We start from the raw sequence: 23,001 nt of genomic DNA on the forward strand, positions 1-23,001 counted from the left end.
AAGTGGCATTCTTCATCATTTGAAATAACCTCTTGGCTGCACACTAGTGCAACCAAGGAGCTACAACTCCTTGCTAGTGTAAAGGAGGAGCTCTGAGATGTTTTGATGTAATCCGGAGTTAGATTACCTTAGATCGATGGAGCATAAAGCAGTGTGCTGAGAGTGGTGAAAATACTTGAGGACCTTCTCACTAGCGCGATCGCACATTTATTCAGATCACGCCTTTACTGCTTTTAATCTTTGACACCACAAAATACCCCATAAACTCTTTTCTCTCATGGTAGTCAATTTTTACGCACTTATTACATACACTGCATCACGTATTCTTACCACACTGCTTTATGCTTCATTGATCTAAGGTGATCTAGTTCCAGATTACATCCAAACATACAAAAGCTCCTCCTTTACACTAGTTGTCTCACCTTGGTTGCACTAGTATGCAGCCAAAAGGAGATCCCAAATGATGAAGCATGCCACCTTGGTGGGTGATGAGATTCCGTCCTCTTAATTGAGACTCCCCTCTTTGTTGTATTCTTCTAGTGGGGTGTACTGTTTATTTCTCTGTATATATACTCCTCCTTATGACCTGCTGATTCTTTGTCGTTGTGATATAAGCAAATGAACAAATGAAGTTGATTAAAGTGAAATGTGTTATCGGAATATAATTTGCACAAATACAGTAAAAGGGGGATTTGTCACATGAATTAAGGGTTGAAGGTTAATCCTTCCAATGGAGATTGTATGTATGTACAAAAATTGAGTCAGCATCTTTTAAATATTTTATGGCCTTCGGACTATAAGATGTCAATCAATCAATCAATCAGGGAATTGTAAGCACGAAACTCTCAAGACGCTGAGGGGGGGATCCACAGATCTGTTTAGCCAAAGAGACAGGTCTTGAGGATTTTCCTGAAGGTGTTCATGGAGGGGCGCGTCTGATGTCTGCCGATAACACGTTCCAGGTCTTGGATGCAATGTGAGAGAAGGATTTTCCACCTGCTCCGGCTCTGTGGATGCGTAGGGTACGACGTTGGAAGATCGGAGGTTTCTTTTGGGTATGTGGAAGTTGATTCTGTTGTTAAGGTATTTGGGTCCGTTGTGGTGTAGGCATTTGTAGGTGTGAGTGAGGATTTTGAAAGTGACTCTTTTCTCCACGGGAAGCCAGTGGAGACTTCGTAGGTGTTGACTGATGTGTTCATGTCGGGAGATGCCGAGGACGAGTCTGGCAGCAGTATTCTGTATTGTCTGGAGTTGCAGAGTAGCGACTCGGGGGGAACCACTTGAAGGTCTTGCGGAGGATGCGTAGGGTGTTGAAACAGCTGGAGGTGACAGCGTTGACCTGTCGGTTCATGCTGAGTGAAGAATTGAGTACGATGCTGAGGTACTTGTTGTGGTCAGAGGGGGTATGTGGGCTTCCGAGGGGAGTCGGCCACCAGGTACTGTCCCATGCAGAAGGGGTGGTACAGAGGACGAGGACTTCTGTCTTCTCAGCATTGAGCTTCAGGCAGCTGTTGGTCATCTGAACTGTGATGTCTTGCATTCCTTTCTGGAAGTTGAGTTTGGCAGTTGTGGGATCTTTGGTGAGGGAGAGGATGAGCTGGTTGTCGTTGGCGTAGGATATGATGTTGAGGCAGTGTTGTCGGATGATGGCTGCAAGGGAGCCATGTAGATGTTGAAGAGGGTGGGGCTTAGGGATGAACCCTGTGGGACTCCGCAGGTGATTTTCGTGGGGTCGGAGAGGAAGGGTGGGAGTATAATCCTTTGGCTTCTTCCGGTGAGGAATGTTTGGATCCAGTCCAGGGCTGTTCCTTGTATGCCTGTGTCGTGTAGTCTGGAGACTAGTGTGTGGTGGGACATGGTGTTGAAGGCTGCTGATAGGTCAAGTAGGATGAGGCCTGTGGAGTGGCCTTGGTCCAGGGGAGTGCAGATGCCGTCGTTTGTGGGGGCAAGTAGGGCGGTCTTTGTGCTGTGGTTGCTTCGGAATATGGATTGGGACGGGTCGAGGACGGCATTCTCTTCAATGAATAGTTTCAGTTTTCGGTTGACTGTTTTCTCTGCAACTTTGGCTTCAAAGGGGAGGAGCGAGATGGGCGATAGATCTTGAGGTCGATGGGGTCAGCTGTGGGTTTCTTGAGCAGAGGTCTGACGTCTGCGTGCTTCCAGTCATCTGGGAAGTTGCCTGTTTTGAAGGTAGTGTTGATGGTGCATTGTAGTTTGGGTGCAATGGCGTCCTCTGCTCTGTGGTAGATGTGAGGGGGGCAGGGATCATGGGGGCCCCCGAGTGGATGCTTTTCATGGTTGAGGGGGTGTCTTTGGCCGTGATCGGTGTCCAATTGGAGATGTTGGGTTGGCTGGTGTTTCTGGGGCGGGCGGGGGCCATCTGTGGCACCTGGTGGATGGTCGATGAAGTTGTTATAGAGGTTTTTGATCTTGAGGTGAAAATAGGTTCCAAGCTTGTCGCAGAGGTCTTGGGATAGGGTGATGTCTGTGGCTTCGCTGCGTGGGTTGGTGAGTTCTTGATTGAAACGGAAAAGTTCCTTGGAATTGGGCGAGTTTACCAGGATTTTGTTGCGGATGAAGTTCCTCTTGGTGGCTCTTATCTGGTTGTGGTAGTCCGTCATGGCATCCTTGTAGGTGGTGTGGTTTTCAGTTGTCTTGGTGTTTCTCCAGTTCTTCTCCAGGCATCTGCAGGTGCGTCTGGCTTCTTGGTGAGTGGTGGTAAACCAGGCAGCTTTCATGGGGCATTGTCTGTCGAGGTTGCGTAGCGGGGCAAGCTCAATGTGCAGTCGGAGATCCAGGTGTGAGTTCTCTGGCTGCATCGTTTGCATCTGGTGCCCAGGTGTGGTTATCTTGGGTGATGGTAGAGTTAAGTTGCTCTTCCGTAACCTTGCTCCAGTTCCTTCATGGTGGGTGTGGGGCTTGCTTGGGTGCCTTGGGTTTGTTGATGGCGACGTGTATGCAGTGGTGGTTGGTCCATGGCAGCTGCGTTGTGTGGCTGATTTGGACGCTGTTTCCTGCTGCGAAGATGGGTTCGAAGGTGTGTCCTTCTCTGTGGGTCGGTGTGTTGATGAGTTGTTTAAGTCCAATGCTGGTGAGGTTGTCACGAAGGATAGTGGAGTTGGGGGTTTATTTATTTGCAGGTTTGTACCGCGCTGGCTTCACTCCCAAGGGAGTATCTCCGCGCCTTTGGCTTCTACAGAGGGTTTTGAGGGAGGGAGTCTTTAAAGCTGTTCCTGGGGTTGATGAGGTAGAAGTTCAGGTCTCCAATGAGTATGTAGTTTGTTGAGGTGATTGCGAGGGGTGCAATGAAGTCGGTGGTGGTGGTGGCTAAGGGTGTTCGGGGCCGGGTGGTTTGTAGACAAGGGTTCCTCGGAGTAAGGCTTTGGGGGTAGTCTAGATCTTTAAGTGCAGGTGTACGGCGGGGGGAAGTTTTCACTGGAGGTGGGGAGGCGGAGGGTGCTCTTGTTGGCGACGGCGAGGCCCCCTCCTGGTTGGTTGAGGCAGTCTTTCCTCTGGATCTTGTATCCGTCTGGGATGGTGGTGCTAATGTTGGGGGGTGGAGGATGCATTGGTCCAGGTCTCTGTGAAGAAGGTGATGTCGGGCAAGAGAGAGTCAAGTGGGTTCCAGATTTCCATGGCGTGTTTGTGAATGGAGCATACTTTGAGGAGGATGCATTTTAGGGTGTCACCGGTGCTGGCGTCACCGATGTTGGAGGCCGGGGTGGCAGTGCAGGTCTAGCGGCAGGTGAGGCAGGAAACTGGCTGTGGGTCGTGTTTGGCGAGGCCTGTTGGCATTCTCTAAGTCTTCCAGGGTTGAGTGCAAAGAGGGAGAGGGTGTCGAAGCGATGGGTAGTTATTATAAAGAACAGTGGTCCTGTGCCTCCCGGCCTCACATTTACCTCTATCTATGCTAGATTCAATAACGCGTATGTTTCTTTCTATTATGCTCGATCACCACCAAGCTTACCAAATATGCTTTTTGATTAATTTTCCCAGCAGACACTGGGTTTTCCAAACCTCCCAGGCCTTCTCACACAATTAAGCACAGCACATCACTATAATATTCTTCTTAACAGCGAATGGATGGGGGCGTGGATAGCTAGCAAAGATGGCGGACACTCTTTGAGAGGCTCATTCCAATGACTCCTAATCCTGCGCTGCTGGAAAAGATCAGGCTGCCAACTGCACCTCGGCGACTGCCCTGTGTTGCTGAGGCCCTGTCGAAGTGCTTCCGACTGTCTTAAGTGCTGGATTGGCGGCAGATTGCCTTATCAAAGCATCACGGCACAGCCTGTGATCTGTGGCCGTGATGTAGCTACCAGGAAAGGGTGAACGGACCATGTGGATACGCTGGCTGCGACCAGCGTAGGGGTTCCATTGCAAGTGACAGGGCGAGCTTCCCTGGCTGGGCGATGTGTGCGGGCACCAAGTGAGTCCCGAAGAAAGCGGCAGACTGTGGCACTGGAGTGAAGACAGTGTGGCCGCAACCATGGCACAGCTGATGACCTGGGAGATCCAGCAGCTGAGTGCTTCCTGAAGAGGTGTGCGCATTGAGGGTGCGGACATCGACTGTGCCTGGTATTGGTACTCCCCTTTCGGGGATGTCAAGAGCAGCCGCGGTCAGTAGTGGGTGTTACTGCAGGGCGGTGCCCTGGGAAGGGGCAGGGTGGGGGTAGTAGTCTATGGATTACGGAGCTTTACAGGTTAGTAAACATATAAATAAATAAAACAAATTTCGTTGCGCGCACTGGATCACATGTGGGGATGCAGTGCATGCAACAAAATTAGTTTTATTTATTTATATGTTTACTTAACTGTAAAGCTTCGGAATCCATAGATTACTACCCCCCACCCGGGCCCTCCCCCTCCCCACATCACCGCCCTGCAGGTACACCCTCTACCGACTGCAGCTAGGCGAGAGGTGAGTGGCAGATGAGTGGAGTTGCGCGCACCCAGGTATATTGTGGAATTTCGTCCCGGCTGCGCTGTGTCCTAATAAGGAGAATGGATGTGTGCCCCTGCCTAGTCAATGACCATAGGCTCCAGGATCGCCGCTGAGTCAACTAGTAGGCACAAAGGCTTGCAGTGAGTACTAAGCTAGCACTGCTGTGGCCCCTGAATTGAGCAGGACGTCCAGCTTGTGCGTGCACGAGCTCCTTGCTGTGGCCCGCGACCTATTCAAAGTGTGCACCGGAACGGACTACAGGTGAAGAGCCCCATTGCATGGGTGGCAGCAGAACACGACTTTGACTGGTCGGCTGTGGACGGAGTGACTGGCTGCCTCCCGGTGTGCTCAGTGATGGAATTGTGGGTGAGTTGTGCCTACCTGCCGGTTGTGGACACATATTCGACCCAGCACCGCCCCTTGCAGCAAGCGTCTCTGACTGAGGAACACATAGAGACTCTTAAGCTGAGAATTGGATGGTCCTGGGAGCACTACCGCCTTTGTACCCCCTGAACTGAACACAGCTGAACAGGCCAGATAGCAATAGGCACAGCTTGTTAACACATGAGAGACAGCGCAGAGCCATTGCGCAACGCATCTACTAGCCCTCAGGACACAACTGTGACTGCATGAACTACTGCCTCCCTGCCCAGTATGTTAGGCGAGTATTCCCAGTGAGGTGCTAAACTGATTGCCGCATCCCCAGAATCACCAACGGACTCCCCCTGATATTGCGCCCTATTCAGCTACAGAGTGTTACAGTAGTGACATTAGGTGAGATGGAAGCTGATCCACCACACCCTGCACTTTCTTACCTGGCAAACGGATTGACCTGGCATTACTCAAAGGGGTGTATCTGGAGTGCTAAAAGACGTGTGCATAACCTGGCCTCCACACCACTGTCGGGGGCCACATCTCAGCTGCAATTGACCAGTGGATCACGAGGGTACGCCAGTACACGATGGGCAAACCCAGAGTAGGGTCGACGGTTGCACATCCACAGCCGGTGCTAGAAGCCATGACCTAGACCCAGTCACTGGGCGAACTGAGGACTACTGGCTCCTGAACACTAGAATTGAAAATTGATTAAGTACTCCAAGCAGTAACCAGTATGAGTGAAACGCTCACACAGACTAGAACATGTGATTGATAAAGTCACGTCTGACTTCACGCTCCTACATGCGGACCACAGGAAAATTGACTGGAAGAGTAACAGAGTTGGCTGCAGAAATGGCAGTAATTGCCCCGCTTACCAAGGAACTCTCCTCAGAGGTTAGTGACCTTAAGGCAGGGATGCAGTCCTTGGAGTGTAAGGTGGATGATGATGAAGTTCGCTCCCGTTGAAACAATGTTCGCTTAGTGGGCCACTAAGGTGTTGAAGGAAGGGACAGCCCACCATACATGGAGACCTGGCTAAAATCTCTGATGCCACCAGACTCCCTTTCTTTGTATTTTGCAGTGGAGAAAGCACACAGAGTGCCATCAGGGCGACCGGTACCAGGAGCCAGACCCATCCTTTCATCTCCGATTCCTTAACTATAAGGATATGGACGCAATTCTTTGCAAAACCAGGAAAAGGACAGCATTACGGGTCGACAACGCCCAGGTCCTGTTTTTTCCAGATTATGCACCGGGGATACATGTTTCTTCTAGTAAAGAAAGGCATGCGAGACCTATAGTTAAAGTACTCCCTCATATTTCTAGCACACCTGCGAGTTGTCGCAGTTGCAACCGCTCACTTTTTCAATGCTGCCATTGAAGCATGGGACTGGCTCAGATCTTTGGGCCATCATACGTCACTGAGTCAGAGGGGGAATAATGCGGAACTGCAACCAAAACTCCGAAGAGGACGCAGGGGGCGTCGTGGAGAACATGCCTGTGTAGCGTTGAGCCAGATGGTTACTGCTCCCGATCCGGAGCAGATATTATAGGAGCAACAAGGTTTTCTATGAGCAATGGCGTGTATGAGAGAGCAGTGCTCCAGCAAAGACATAGATGCTCCTTCAAAACGTTCTTCCAGCGCGCACAGCTCCTTGGCAATGTGGCCGATGGGTGAGGATTCACAGCCACTTCCTGAAGTGACCCTGCAGACTGCTGATGACGTCCTGTGATGGACTTCCTGGACTCTTAACACCCTTTACGTATGTACTTGAGTTAACCTGTGCTGGTATGGGGGGAGTCATGTACACATGATAGGGGACATCCTTCCTCACATGCCAGCTGTCATGCATCCACATGTCAATGCGAGACGCTAATTGGCCTTTAGCTACCCTCTAGTAGGTATTGCACTAAAGCGCGTGATTACGCCATTGCAATATGAGTCTACATCACTAGTGCATACACCGCACATCCCACACTGATGCCAAATCCCCACCCTTGATATGTTTAACTCGCCGCACGTTGCCGTTAGTTGCGACATGCTATGGTTCTTGGCCCTCCCCAAGTTCAGCCGTGTGTGGCTTCCTTTTCTCATGACTCCTCGATACGAAGTACACATATGCTCCTGAGCAATGCAGACGCACCATTCATTGACCATGGACACACTAATTTACCATCTACAGTCAACAGTACTATGTTGCATGCAACCAGCTCTGTCCTATGTCTGTTATATATGTCACACACTAATATATTAGCTTGGAATGTCAGAGGGCTGCACACGCCGTCCCGTAGATACAAAGTTTATGCTTACCTCAAATGGCATAAAGTCCATATGGCATTGTTATAAGAGACCCATATAGACAAGTCTGAACTAGTGTGTACAGCAATGCTGCAGGGGGCAGATATTGGCAACAGGTTACTCTTCTTTCGCCAGGGGTGCCCTGATTTGGGTCAGGCCGGGGACACAATTCACACCGGAGGCATCAGTTATTGATCCACTTGGCAGATATGTCCTCTCTAAAGGGTGGCTAAATGTGAAGACATTGGTACTGGGTTCACTTTATGCCCCAAACATTAATCAGAGCGAGTCTGACAGCTTTCAAGCTTGTGTGATGTTCCCTGGTTGCTAGGAGGCGACTTTAATGCAGTGCTTGACACCACGTTGGATAGATCATTCCCGCCACTCATGAAGACAGCTGCAACATCTAAATCACGAGGGTTGGGAGAGTGACTGCATAGCTTGGGTCTGTTAGATGTTTGAAGGTCACTCAACTCGTTGACTGGTATGTATTCCCACTATTCCCATCCCCATGACCTACATGTCCGTAGTGATCGCTTTGTTGCAAGCAGTCAGTTATTGACCCAATGCATGAGTATGGACTACCTGGGCAAAACTCACTCAGATCATAACCCCCACATACTAAGTATACAGGGGGAGGAAATAGGACACACTGCACATGTATGGAGGTTGCAACCTCTGGCACTGGAGGACCCCCCATTTAGGGAGTCAGCTGGCACGGGGATCAGCACATATTTTGCAGAAAATATAGGTTCAATGACGGACGCAAGCATGGTGTGGGACGCGGGTAAGGCCACGATTCATGGACTGTGCCTGGGGATGAGCTGGTGCATCCTTTGGCAATTGGACAGTGAAATAGTACACATAGAAAGAAAATTGACGAGGCTGGAGTGCAAACTGGCGTGAGGAGCAGACATGATATGCGCAATAGAAGTGCAAAAACAGAAACATGCAGAAATTTTGGAAAGACTACATTATTTGAATTATTCATCCCATGCACTGCATACACAAGCAGCAGCCTCCAGAGTGGGCAGACTGCTCGCGCGGATGATCAAACAGGAACACAAGCCAATGCCCATACTGTGTTTTCAGTCACCAAACGGCCACCTCCTCACTAAACAGCATGGCACACATGTGGAGTTCACGGGCACACACACTAACATACACTGATACATGACGTAAGGCTGACAGACGCGAGCTCCTTTCTTGCCTCACTGCCCTTACCCCGAATTACTGCCAAACAACTTGATGAGCTGAATGAGCCCTTGACTCTACTCGAAGTTAAAGCGGCTATATGCTCCTTGGCCACAGGTAAATCCACAGGGCCCGACGGTTTCCCAACTGAATATTATAAAGCTTATCAACAGGATTTGGCTCCGCAGCTTCTCAGTATCTTCCATGAGGCACAAGAAGGGGTACACCTACCCATCACTTTGCCGGAATCACTCCTGATATCGTTGCTGAAACCGAACAGAAACGCAGAACTGATTGGCTTCTACCGCCCGTTGGCCCTTCTAAATACGGATAATGAAGTGCTTGCAAAAATGCTAGCATGCAGACTGGGCCCACTAGTCCTATCACCAGTCAATTTAGACCAGAATGGCTTTGTACCTGCGTGCAGCACGTCGTTGAACCTGCGTGCAGCACACAATTGAACCTGCGCTGCTTCTTTAGGGTGGAACACTACTCCAGGGTTGTTTGGGAGTCCACTGGATTCCTAGTACAAGACTTGGAAAAGGCGTTTGATACTCTGGAGTGGGACTTTTTATTTGCCGCGCTATGCAAATATGATTTAGGAGATGAGTTCCTTTGTTTTGTTCGGTTACTTTATACCCAGCCGACTGCCAGGGTAAAAATGGGTCCGTACTTTTTCCATTGAGCGGGGCATACGCCAGGGCTGCCCACTGTCATCGCTGCTCTTTGTGCTGGCCATCGAGCCCCTGGCAGAGTCGCTGCGAGTGTCGCATGAAGAATGGGGGATTCCACTAGGAGACTGCCTACATGGCATGTCTTTTTATGCTAAAATACCTGAAGGATGTACGACTGTCCTGTGTGGTCCTGGTTGTTAGAATTTGCTGCTGTAAACTGGGACAAGTTCTGCCTATTCCTCTTCATTGGCACAATCCCGAACCCGCAGCTAATCATAGATGACAGACTGGTAGAGTGGCAACTGTCGCTCTTTCGATACTTGGGACTACATATCTCCAAGGACCCGACGGATCTACATGAAGGCAACCTAGTGCGAGCCATCACAGCGGCGAGAGCGCAAATGACCTTTTGGAGCACACCTCCATTAACAGTCATGGGCAGAATTTCACTGATAAAAATGGTCGTGCTCCCGTGACTGTTGTACTACTTTGTAAATCTGCCTACTTGTATTAGACCGCCACTGTTCAAGGCTCTTGAAAAGGATCTGAGGAAGTTTATTTGGGGCACGTTACGTAGTAGATTGGCCATGTCTAAAATGTACCCCTCAACAGCCTGTGGTGGCCTTTCATTGCCACATATAGAGCAGTACTACTTTGCTACTCAACTCCAATGGGTAGCACGCTGGTTGAGTGCACGTCAACCAGAGGACTTGGCAACCCAGGCACCAACTCCTCCCCATTCACATGTGGTGAAGTTATTTCACCCCAGCAGGAAAGGTAAACCACCAGCTCAGTTGATGCTGGATGTGGCCCATTATTGTTATCAGTGTGGCCTGCGACTCACGCAAAGCGTGCTTTCCGATGCACCGTCCCTTCCTATCATGGGCACACCCAGGAGACACCATGCTGTCACAAATGGGGAACTGATGCAATGGGAGGAGACTGGGGTACTGACAGTTGGTTATTTGTTTAAAGAGGGTCAACTACTACCCTTTGAGGTACTGGCAGAAGACTCAGGTTTACCATAGGGTCAGTTTTTACTACATGCGGTGGCGATACGCACACTGCAGCTCGCATGGCAATCTAGCGCAAGAACCATCCATGCACCTAGTGGTACAGTACCTACACGAATTGGGTACAGGTCGACACCTAGTCAAATGGTTTGTGGGAGCACTGCAAATGCACACAACGCCGCAATTGAGCACATTACGTGCTCATTGGGAGGCAGATCTGCAACACCCCTGCACCGAGCGGGAATGGTCGGCCATCCTTGAGGGTCCTACCCGGAACCCCCGCAATGCAAGATTGTGGCTCATCCAGTACTATATCATACACAGAGCCTATCTAATGCTAGCCAAAATAAATAAATATTTTAACCGTACAGATACTGGTTGCCTGCTGTGCATCGAAATCGGTGCTGACTTACTTCACATGCTCTGCTCCTGCATGGGCAAACAGCAATATTGGAGAAAAATCACCACGACTCTAGCGCAGTGCACAGAACGCACCTTGAGTTGGACCTAGGATATGTGTGTACTAGGTTTGTATCGAAGAACTAAGAAACATAAAGTGACATCACGTTATATAGATCTAGGCCTGATAGTGGCCAAGCGGCTGATCATGAGGCAATGGAAGTCGCCTGACCCTCCTGCGGAGAGGGCTTGGTTTCAGTTGCTGCTCTGCTGGGCACAGGCAGAAAGTATAGCATTGTGTAGGGAAGATGTGATAGGGATCAGTAAACAGCCACTTGCGGGATGCTGAGACTCTATCCTGGTGGATTTTCGCACCATATGGCAGAACCAGTCCATCGACCACACTTGTTCCACTGACAGAGATATGTCCCAGACCTGAGTAGCATAACCAGATCACGTCTTCACTACTAACCAGCTCCGACACGTAAGTGATGGAACAAGTGCACAGCCCATCACTAACTGCTATCCAAGCTGATTCATATAACACATGAAGGGAACATTATAATTAAAATATTCCTAAGTGCAGGATACTGGCGTGCAGTGAGTACCAGCAGATACTAGACAACCAGTAGGGTTATTATATCGCACATGAGTCAATATGAGGTCCCCTTTGGTTTATAATAATGTTGTGTTTTGCACAGTTGGATTTTCAACCCCTCAGGTTGCCTAAGTTAAACCAGGAAGAAGTATCACCGAATTGATAATGTATTACTATTTAACCTAAATATGCATTATTGGAATGTTGCTGCAAGTGAAATACTATTGTCGTATTACAAAAGCATGTTAATAATACTGTCTACGGTGTACTGAAATATTGTCATGTTGTATACTTTCAGAATGTCGAAAAAAATAATAAAAACACATTTTAACAAAAAATACATATTCTTCTTAATAGCACGGACTCTTCCATTCTTGCTCATTAAGGATCCTACTTGGTTGTAAATATGCATGGTGCATTGGTAAACCTTAAAACATATAACTGACTAGCCCGCTGTTGTTTTTATTGTGTGTATCTGTTTTGGTGTTCTCTTTTCATTTATTGTATTTCCTCCACCCTTCTTTCTTTCCATTGTATTAAAGTTATTAAAAGCAATTGTACACAGGCATGCTTATCTTAAATGTCCTGATGATGATCCTTTAATTTTCATATGGATCAAAACGCCGTTGACGCTCTAAACACCCTATGCACTGCTCTGAATTGCTATTTAAATGTGTAAAAGTGTTCCCATGCGATTTGTTTGTCACAGTGGAAATTTTGTGTGTAACAAGCCTACAGCTTTGCCTGAGCCTTCTTGTGTTCTCCACTGTTTGTCTTTTTCATTTTAGTAGGATGCAGGCTTGTGTCTCACTTTAAAATTTGTGTCTGTACTGATTTTACTGGATTTAAAAATATTAAATATTGGACCTCTGTCCGCCTGGACTAGTTTAAAAAATACAGTACTGACTGGGTCTATATTTTTTCCCCTGTTCCTATTTTTGTTTCTCTAGGGACCACTGTTCTTTATAACAGCTTAAATGCCCAAGGTCCCTGGTTGACTTTATTGGGGTTCACTTGTTTCCTTACAAAATGTAGCGATGGGTAGTCGGAGGTCCAGGGTTCCTGGTGCTGGCTGCGGTTGGGTCACGGAGGGGCGCAGTCTAGCTTGCCTTTAGTGAGCCTTCGGCATACCCTCTGCATGCGTCCCCTGCGTGACCGCACAGCTGCCCCCTTTAACCCCTTCGATGCGTGTGACAAGGTCAGCTCGTCATGGGCGTTACCTGCGCTGTGCGTGTGACGAGTTGACTTTGTCACGTAACGCAGGATTTTTGAAATCGCAGCGCTCAGCGGGAAAACCGCTAGCTCGCATGCGGTTAATTAGGGGCGGTGGGAGGGAGGAGAGGCTGGGAGGTGGAAGCGGGGAAATTCTGGGGCGTAATTCCGAAGGGGAATTCTCAATGAGAATTACGAGGGGTGGGGCCGCAGGGGCAGCAACGGCGAAAAGGCCAAAGGAACAGGCAGGCACAAGAAAATAAAAACAGTGGTGGAATTAGAGCAAGACACAGATAGGCACAATAACAGTGGCACAAAAGGGATGGTGGTTGCAGGCAGTCTGGTCCCTGTTAGAGCGGGCAGCAGGCACAGGAGTGGGCAGATGCCTTGAACCTCCCAAGGAGGAGGTCGGGGTCTGGAGGCAAGAGATGGTACAGCAGAGCTGCTGGGAGAGAGTGGACCTAGACCGAGGGTCGGAGGTCTTCCATAAGAGATGATGTACAAAAGAACAGAAGGCAGTGTGTTTCACAATTTTAGACATATGCCAGGACATTGGGTACAGGTATGGAGGACACCATAAACATGGTATACATTGAAACAAATAGAGGAAAGTGGAGCGCTGTACATTTGTATACCACAATTCTTGGCCAACCATTGTTCATATGATGGCACGCATGCATGTTATAGCTCCTACATGTTTTTAATAAAATGTAATCCTTATGCTTTCTGTTGGGTACTATTATATACATAGTAACATGTGCCTTCGCATATTATGGTGCTTGTGGCTTATTTGGGTGATATTCCATGGTTCTGTGATAGTTAATATTTATTTATTGCCTGGCTGAAAGCTACATCATGATTTTATGTGACTTACACATGGTGATATTCCATGGACAAAAGTTACTTTAATCAGGCGAGGTATACAAAAAGTGATGGATGGAATGTATGAATACATTTCAGCCACTCATAATTACTCAGGGCCGCATCTTAATCCATTGCTATTTTGCACACCATAACACCTCAGTTTGGACCCAGCCAAATGCAAATCAGTTTTCACCCTTCTCTAGTAGGATAAGTCCAGCCTGAAATGGCAGGCCAGGTCCTCCCTGAATCGGAACATAAGCCATTCATAACCAGTTTTGCCTTGTTTGGGGCTCATCAGTCAGGTGCAGCTTGGTTCTAGTGGCACAGAGATCATGGGACCCATGTTCCGTAGTGATAAACTAGGATGTGGCCCATTGTAATTACCAGTGACTGAGATTAATTCAATGAATTCCGTCCTTCACTTTTTTGTATATTCCACCGGTGAATCACTTGTCTTTGACATGTGAGCAAGTTCCTTAAAGTACAACTCTCCTAACTATTTCTATCTATTATCTACATGCGCCCTAAAGCAGTGACAAGGCTGGGTGAAGCACATTGAACATAAACGCACAACTTATGTACATTCATTGATGCATACATATATAATTGTATTTACCTATTGTAGTGGTTATCTTCTTCACACAATTCAATACTATGATGTTGATATTTTATTTTACTTTATCCGTGAGGTTAACAGGTGACTCCACAGCGTCTCTATGACCAATTTCAAAACAACAAAATCTACTACCTTTTAAAATAAGTGCATGTGCACATAGGGTTCATAACAGTTATCCAGTGGACCCATTCCCCAAAAAGCATACAAGAGAGTAAAGATAAAAATAATTGATAATTATGACGTTGATAGATTGAGTACAAGTTGGATAACAAGGTAGCATCTGCAGATAATGCTATATACAAATAGTGCATTTTTTGTTGCAAAATAACATATGCTTTCTTGTTTACAGGAGGTCCTTGTCTCACATCTACCACTGTTCTTCCAGGTAGGTTACTGCATTTGAATATAATAAGTCCATGCTCAAGTCTGAAAACATTTATGGGTACACATTTTAAGTATGTATTATTCTTTAAAAACAGGCAATGGAGGTTTCTGTTGAATAGTTTTTTGTTACAGCCATATAAAGACGTTGGTCATCAGGTTAAAGGACTGTCCGTCTCACACACATACACCCACACACAGACACACATATATCAAAATTGATATAAGCATTTAATTCAATCACATTTATGAATTGAGTGGTTTCTGTAGAGTGGTGGGTCTGAATCCAGATTGAGAGGGGTCATGGGTACCTTTAGATTTAAGGTAACCCATCAGCTGGGTGTTGATGTACCCTTCCACCATTTTGCTCATAAGCGGCAAAAGGGAGATAGGGCGATATTTAGCAATCAACTCAGCGGGTATTTGGGCTTTTTTCTTAATAGGTAGCACCTGAGCGGCCTTCCACTCAAGTGGGAGTACCCCCTCACTCAAAGAAGTGTGGAGAATGTCACAAATTATAGGCGCCTGGACATGGGCAAGTAGGGCGAACACATATGCTGGCATACCATCAAGAGGAGACCTGATTTAGTCCTTCTCAGAATGGCTTCTGCCTGGGATGTCTGCATTGCATTAAAATGTTGAAGGCCAGTTGCAGACAACCCCGAGGTAGAAGGCAGCAAATTTCGGGAATCCAATTATTTAGAGACCTGGGGGGATTTCTCATATATTAGGAATATTTTTTCATCAAAATAGGTTGCTATGTTATCACAAAGTGTCTGGAAAGGGGGAATATGTACATTATAAGCAGTTGGATTAGTGAAAGTATTTAGAATTTTGTAAAGTTCCTTAGTTGAATTGTCTGCTTGGTTGAGCTTTAAAAATTATATGGGATTTCTGTGCCTTCCATAAATTTTTATGGTACGAGGTAAGAGCTTTTTTAAAATTAGGTTTCTGTTTTGTGCCAGAGTTTCTCCCGGTTTTTGCATTTGGATTATTCATTACGTAAGTACTGGGTGTACCAAGCTGCACATTGTTTATGACTATTAATTTGTTGTAATTTCATGGGTGCAAGAGTATCTATCACTGTGGTTAAGGCCTCATTAAAGACCCTAAGCTTTTTCTCAATGTCCATATGCTCATCAAATGTAGGGGCCTCAAAGTTTTTGTCAAAGCCGTCAAGAGTTAATCTATGCCATTGTCTTTTATGATTGTGCTGGTAGTATGCAGGGGCTTGAGTACTAAAACAGCACTTCATCTGAAAGGGATTCACAGAATGGTCATACCAAGTCACAGGGAGGAGGGGGGGCACCAAATATATGTGGGTGACTTAGTGAGCAAGATGTCCAAGTGTGACCTGCTGAATGGGTTGGGCCCGTATTGATCTATAAAAGGCCCAATGCCTCCATGTCGGCAAGAAAACTAGCTGTATCTCTATTTTCATTGTCTTAGCCATAGATAATAAAATCCCCCAGTAACAGAAAGTGTTGAGAGGTAATCATAAGAGGGTGTTGCAGGGATTCTGCTCATGCACAGAACTATGCAAAGGAAACCAGGACCTCAGTGAATTGTGGTGTACCAAAAAACTCATCTTGGTACCCAGAACCCTTATCCGACTAGCATCAGTGTCTCATTAGCTCTACATCCTACACCAAAGCTACCAAAGATTAGACAACCCAGAACATGCGACTTAGGGTACTCTCAGGAATGGTGGGAATCAAGAACACTTTTGTTTTTATTCTCATACCTATCCACAACATGAATAATCAGAGACGCTGAAAAGTTTAAAATGTTTATTTTTAACGACGTGCTCTAAAATGCAGTATTTTGGCTAGCATAAGCAGGCATATGATTAGAAATAATACAATCAGCATTGTTACAATTCCATAAAACACAAAGGGAGAAATCATGTAACAAGGATAGTGGAAACAGGTCCTATAGCGCCTTGTGAACTACCCTCCCCTGCTAGGAACTACGTTTAATAATAATAGAAGGTCTTTTAGGCTTAAATGGGGAACCCCATACCTCCAAGAACAGCAGAGGTTAATCACATCAAAGGATCAGCACAGTTCACTGTCACTGGAAAGGTTTATTTCTCCCAGTGCCCAAATCATGCATGCAGTGCAATATTGAAAGGCACTAGAATTTCAGTTGGGTGCAGCTTTGTGCATGTTGTGTCTAGAGCGTGGGCCGATCAACTTGAATAACAGCCTACATTGTTATGGTGACCTTGAAGACTTCTGCACACAGTGTACAGACTAAGGTTGCGGTGTAAATCTAGGGATGTGAAAAACAGATCGTTCTCATGCGAGGAAAATCAAGCAGTGTAACTTACAACAACAGATATATGTAGTGTTGTGTGCAAAAGCTGCAACGTGGTAAAATGGCGTTTAAACCTCTTATAAGCTTATGCTAACATAGCAATGTGTGCAAGCAAGGCCCTGTCTTCACTACACCCTCCCCTGATTGGACCACATAAAAGAAGGGAAGCAATTTAGGAACGCAGAGTTCAAGTTCAAGCGAGACAGAACCAAGTTCAACATTTTCCAAACTGGATAATTGGAAGCGATAAGTTTGAAGCAGTAAGGAAAAATATGAAAAACCAAGAGGTGGCGGTATACTGCCCATCATGGAGATGGAGAAAAAAAAGTTAAAAGATTTATCGAGTACAGTACACGTTGAATATGGACAAATGCCAATTTAATCCATCAGCGCATAGGCACAGTATGTTGCAACAGCCTACAAAAGGAGGTCATTGTTATCATCAGCAAACGATTCAGCAATCCAATTAAATAAATGTACTTCATTAGTTGAAGCCTCTAGCACCATCAGAGGACAACTTGCGTGTTCTTCGAGGTAATTTCGTGCCAAGAAGTCATGTGCAGCCGCACATATGTTCCAATTCCTTAGAACTCTATACGCGGCTGCGCAGGCCATTATTCCGAGACCAGAACAGTCCAACTCATGAGACACTAAGGGACTCATTAGTTGATAATAATCTGGAGCCGTTGACACCATATTGCAGAGACATAAATCCAGAGCCCATTCAAAACAGCAATCCAGGCAATGAAAAACAAGTTGCATGCAAGTAAAGTAAGAGAACCAGAAGGATAATCCATATGCTACACTCAAAGTAGCCATAGGTAGCGTTCCATAATATTCAAGCATTCTGTTGCACAGCTGGAATAGCCCGGGCAGACTGTCTTGTGACACAGATTGTACAGCCATTTTTGATCAAGCAAATCTACAGCAGCACTCCGACAGCCAAGGCGAGAATTAACGGTATAATCATAACAACGAAAGAGTGTGCCTTTTTTGAAAGCGGAGCACAACAGTAGAATCCAACTAGGTTCTTAATAAAGCCCTGACTCACCAAAAAATCAATTTTTTTAGGAGCAAATCAGACATGGATAAAAACATAAATTGTACAGCAAAGTCCACTAGAATGACCACATTCTAGTGGACTTTGCTGAACAATTTATTCAGCTTTAATGTCCTACACTTTGATTTTAATCCATGTCTGAGTGGCTCCTAATAAAATGTAAGGACACAAAAAACTTTTGGACACAATCAAGACATTTGTAAAAATCACTTTTACTCTTCACTGTACACAAACTACCAGCTCCACAGTAATTCTGGCATTGAAGCACACCAGGGTGGCATTCGGCCTCTTCTGGTGGGGCCGATGATGAAGCATGTCACCAACTAGGTTGGTAAATGAGGGTTTTATTAAGAATCTAGTTGGATTCTACTGTTGTGCTCCACTTTCAAAAAGGTACACTCTTTCCTTGTTATGATTATACTTACCTTGGGGGACAGAGAGAGCTCCTTAATTTCCCTACCTTTCTTGTTGTTTTCAGTGGGGAGAAATAATGGTAAACCGCCGAAGATGCTGGAAAAAATAGAATGAAAAAATGCTGGTATCACACCAAATATAGCTTGGAATGAGGTCACAAGGCCGGAGTTCACAATTTTAAAACAATGCGCCAAGCCTGTTGTTGACAAAGCATTGAATATAGTGTGAATCAAAGCTCTGAAATGTAGTGGGAGATCAGTATTTAAAAGTGCATGCACCTCGGTGCGGGTGTTTGCCACATGAAGGACAAATACTTCACGGGAAGAAGTAAGGGCGACTTTTTTGTGGGACAATAGAGCCCTTATTCTGCTCATCTTGTTGATTTTTACAGCAACCCACACGTTGGGAGAAATTTACAATGTACGGAATCCCTGCCAGCATACTGCAGCAATCATCATTATTTAAAAGTAAACGGCTACCGTTAGATAGCAGCGTGAAAGTTGGTTTTATAGCTGGCACTGGATTACCCGTTAAAATGCAAGCTAAATCCGGGGCTTGCGTGTTACATGAGCCGTGCAATTGTATGTTCTTGCAAACCAGTAAGTGATCAGGTGTAGAAGTGCGCTCCTCGCCTTTCAAATAAACTTCTTTACCCTCTCTCAGGCACTTATATGTGAATGGCAGAGACCAAACTTCATGGAGATAGGCGCTTCCCAACGGTTTGTATCTACCTATTGCATAGCGTTTCATACATTAACTAAATATAACTAAATTTAAACCATGAATGAACCACACAGCTGAATTGGATTTGGCAACAGAAAATGGTAAATGTTAACATTTTTCAATATGCAAAATTGATATGTTACATCCTTCATGGACATAAACTGTTGTTTTTCAGTCAGATTAAACAGTAAAAACAGTGATGAGGTATTCATGTAGTCCTAAGTAAGTATGGGCGAAATTTGCGAATTCGCGGTCCACTAATTCGTGCGAAATGGCAAAAAAATCAGCGAGTTCGCGAATTTTCCCTCCAACTTGTGGATTTTTGTGCCATTTGCACAAATATGTGACCAAGTGTGCCTGTAAATTTGCCAGCATGCCAAAAGGCGCCAAGGTCCCTTGAGTGAGCAGACCATTATAGTGGGGACGGGCGGGAAGACGTTTCATACCGCTAGTGTGTGGTGGACGGGGCCAAACAGGCGGGGCTTCTATGCGAGTTCACATGCATCTTGTTTATAAAGGGTCAGAGACCAAGCACAGCAGCAGATGAGGAGAAAGCAGCCTCCTGGTCACAGGAGCTGCACAGGGATGGTGCTCAGGAAACTCATGGATGCAAAAATACGTTTGGCACAGGACCCCAGAATCCTTCAGATGTCCAAGATAGCTCTGCTGCGCGTGTTGGTACAAAGCCATTCTGATCCTGCTCAGTGGGTTCAGGCGCATGCAGCAGCTGCTGCTGGACAATGTCCCATCACATACTAAACTGCCCCGTAAAGGCATATGCTGGCGCTGGGCAGTAGGGTGCAGTGACATGCGGGTGCTCCACACCTGGTACATGCGCATACCGGTGCCACGGGGGACAAGTGTTTATTGGTGCAGTGTAGCAAGTTATGACTTTCCATTTTGACTGCACCAGACGGCGGTACCACCTACATGGACCAGGAGCATCCAGGCACCAGACTTCATGGTGCAAGAGCATAATGTTGCTGTGCGGTATGAGTATATATGTACTGGGGGAAGGGGGGCACTTAGCACAATGTGTGCTCACACCTAGAGGGCTCCCAGGCAATTGAGCACAAATGATTTTCACACTGAGAGGGCTCCAGGGCAGTTCAGCAGCACAGGGCTCACATCTACTGGGCCCGGGGCAGTTCAGTAGCGCATGGGCTCACAACCCCTGGCAGCTCAGCAGTGCGGGGGCTCACACCCACAGGGCTCCCAGGCAGTTTAGCAGCGCCACCCTCTAGTTCACCACTGCCAACCTATGGTTCATCACTGCTACCCTCTGGTTCACCACTGTCACCCTCTGGTTCATCACAGCCACCCTCTGGTTCATCACTGCCACCCTCTGGTTCACCACTGCCACCCTCTGGTTTATCACTGCCACCCTCTGGTTCACCACTGCCACCCTCTGGTTCATCACGGTCACCCTCTGGTTCATCACTGCCACCCTCTGGTTCATCACTGCCACCCTCTGGTTCATCACTGCCACCCTCTGATTCACCACTGCCAACCTCTGGTTAATCACAGCACCCTCTGGTTCATCACTGCCACCCTCTGGTTCATCACTGCCACCCTCTGATTCACCACTGCCAACCTCTGGTTCATCACAGCACCCTCTGGTTCACCACTGCCACCCTCTGGTTCACCTCTGCCACCATCTGGTTCATCACTGCCACCCTCTGGTTCAACACTGCCACCCTCTGGTTCACCACTGCCACCCTCTGATTCACCACTGCCACCCTCTGGTTCATTACTGTCACCCTCTGGTTCATCGCTGCCACCCTCTGGTTCATCACAGCACCCTTTGGTTCACCACTGCCACCCTCTGGTTCACCACTACCACCCTCTGGTTCACCACTGCCACCCTCTGGTTCACCACTGCCACCCTCTGGTTCATCACTGCCACCCGCTGGTTCATCACTGCCACCCTCTGGTTCATCACAGCACCCTCTGGTTCACCACTGCCACCCTCTGGTTCACCACTGCCACCTTCTTGTTCATCACAGCACCCTCTGGTTCACAACTGCACCTTCTGGTTCATCACAGCACCCTCTGGTTCACCACTGTAGATTATGGGGAGAAAGCACACCTGCCCAGCCTCAACGGGGGGCTGGTTAATGTGTTACTGAATTTGAGCTTCAAGTCCAGTACCTGCTTCCTTATCTGTAAGTAATAATAATAATAATAATAACTCATTTGTAAAGCGCCTGGCTACACAAAGAACAGTGTGTCCCCGTGCTAACTGCTGATATATTACCCAAGGGGCCGATGAAGCCAGGCCGCAGGACTTACAGAGTGGGAAACAAGTGTGTTTTTAGTTTCCTCTGGATTCTAATTTCGGACGGTTCCATCCTAAGATGCAGAGGGAGTGAGTTCCAATGTTTAGAGGCCAAATACCTAAATGAGCGTCCGCCCATTCTGGCCCTAAGGATGCGGGGAGTTTTAAACAACATCACGCCAGAAGATCTTAGGTTCCGGATTGGACGATGAATGATAAGGAGATCTTTTAGATAGTCCGGGCCTTTGTCTTGAGCAATGTGATGTGCATAGCTGAGGACTTTAAATTGTATTCGCTCCCTAATAGGAAGCCAATGGAGTTTCGCCAGGGCTGACTTCCCCGAGGCTCTGCGCGGGAGCCCAAGCACTAGGCGAGCGGCGGCATTCTGCACGCACTGCAGTTGATGAAGGGCTTTTTGATTTTGTCCTATCAACATGGCATTTCCATAATCGAGGTGAGGGGTCACCATAGCATGGACAATAGTTTTTTCTGGCTACGGGGGGGAGAAGATCTAGGACCTTCCGGAGAACCTTAAGTGCTTCCTGTTGTGGTTTAATTTTTGTGACAGCCTAGAGCATTGTGCCATACTTGTAACTATTCTCTGATCCTGCTTCGAGGGTCAGAGCAGGGTCAGAGAATAGTTGCAAGTAGGCAACAACTCTGGAGGCGCCACTCAGGAAGCACTTACAGGGTTACAGCAGGTGCCCAAGTTGAAGTTAATTTCTTTGTAACCATTTTGTAAATGGTTACAAAGAAATTAGCTTCAACTTGGGCACCTGCTGTAACCCTGTAAGTGAATCATGTACTTCAGTTTTTAAAAATCCATCCCGCACGCGATTTCGCTGATTTTTCTGCAATTTCACGAGATTCGTTGACCGCGAAATTGCAGAAAATCCACAAATTCCACGAACGGAATGGATTTTACGCCCATGCTTAGTCCCAAGGCACTTTCCCAGACTGTAAAGTTTGTAAAGTCCACGTAAATTGCATAATAGAGCGTAATTGATTTTGACAATGACACTTCATCCTGTACAATATCCATAACAGATAACACAATATTATCTAAGGTGTAAATTCTGGAAGAAAGAGTATTAATGCTATTGTCAACGACAGCAAGCACTTTTTATGAATCTAGAAGCAGCTTCAATTTGGGACTGTTTCCAAACTCTGTTGTAAATAGCATATATTCATCTTTTGGACCTGCCTCCTACAGGGCCTTTAACAAAGTTTCAAATCAACATCGTCAGTCAGTTTGGACAAATTAAGTTTAACTGATGCTAAAGTGGAATGTTTAAGCCAGCACTGACACAATTTGCCTACTGAATTAAGTAACAGAACAGAATGGGCGTTTTCATAACAGGGGTCCACCCTAACCTGTGTATAGCCTGGGGCCAGACCCAGAAAATGATGTTGTCATTAATCTGAACTTTTCTGCCATAACAACCAACCTTGAGGAGCCTAGCTGAAAATATTAAAGGAGGAATTTTTTATTAGGGACCGCAACTCATCTGGGGACCTATCGGTGTGATAATACCATAAAGGGTATTCCACCAAATCAGGGCCCTTATTTATGAGGCCTTGCGTCAGTTTTGCGCCACCGGTGCATTACTTTTTGTGACGCACCAGCGGCGTAA

General features: G+C 46.7%; 1 protein-coding gene across 1 annotated transcript in view; it reads left to right on the forward strand.

Moving 5' to 3' along the window:
• LOC147701288 (uncharacterized) overlaps window positions 1-23,001 on the forward strand; it is a 510,654-nt gene that overhangs the window by 417,909 nt on the left and 69,744 nt on the right. The window contains exon 7 of the mRNA XM_086928611.1: window positions 14,542-14,577. Coding sequence (XP_086784737.1) covers window positions 14,542-14,577 — 36 coding nt within the window. The remainder of the gene's footprint in view (window positions 1-14,541; window positions 14,578-23,001) is intronic.

The sequence above is a fragment of the Lissotriton vulgaris genome, chromosome 7 (genome assembly GCF_964263255.1).
Source record: "Lissotriton vulgaris chromosome 7, aLisVul1.2, whole genome shotgun sequence".
Taxonomy (NCBI): domain Eukaryota; kingdom Metazoa; phylum Chordata; class Amphibia; order Caudata; family Salamandridae; genus Lissotriton; species Lissotriton vulgaris.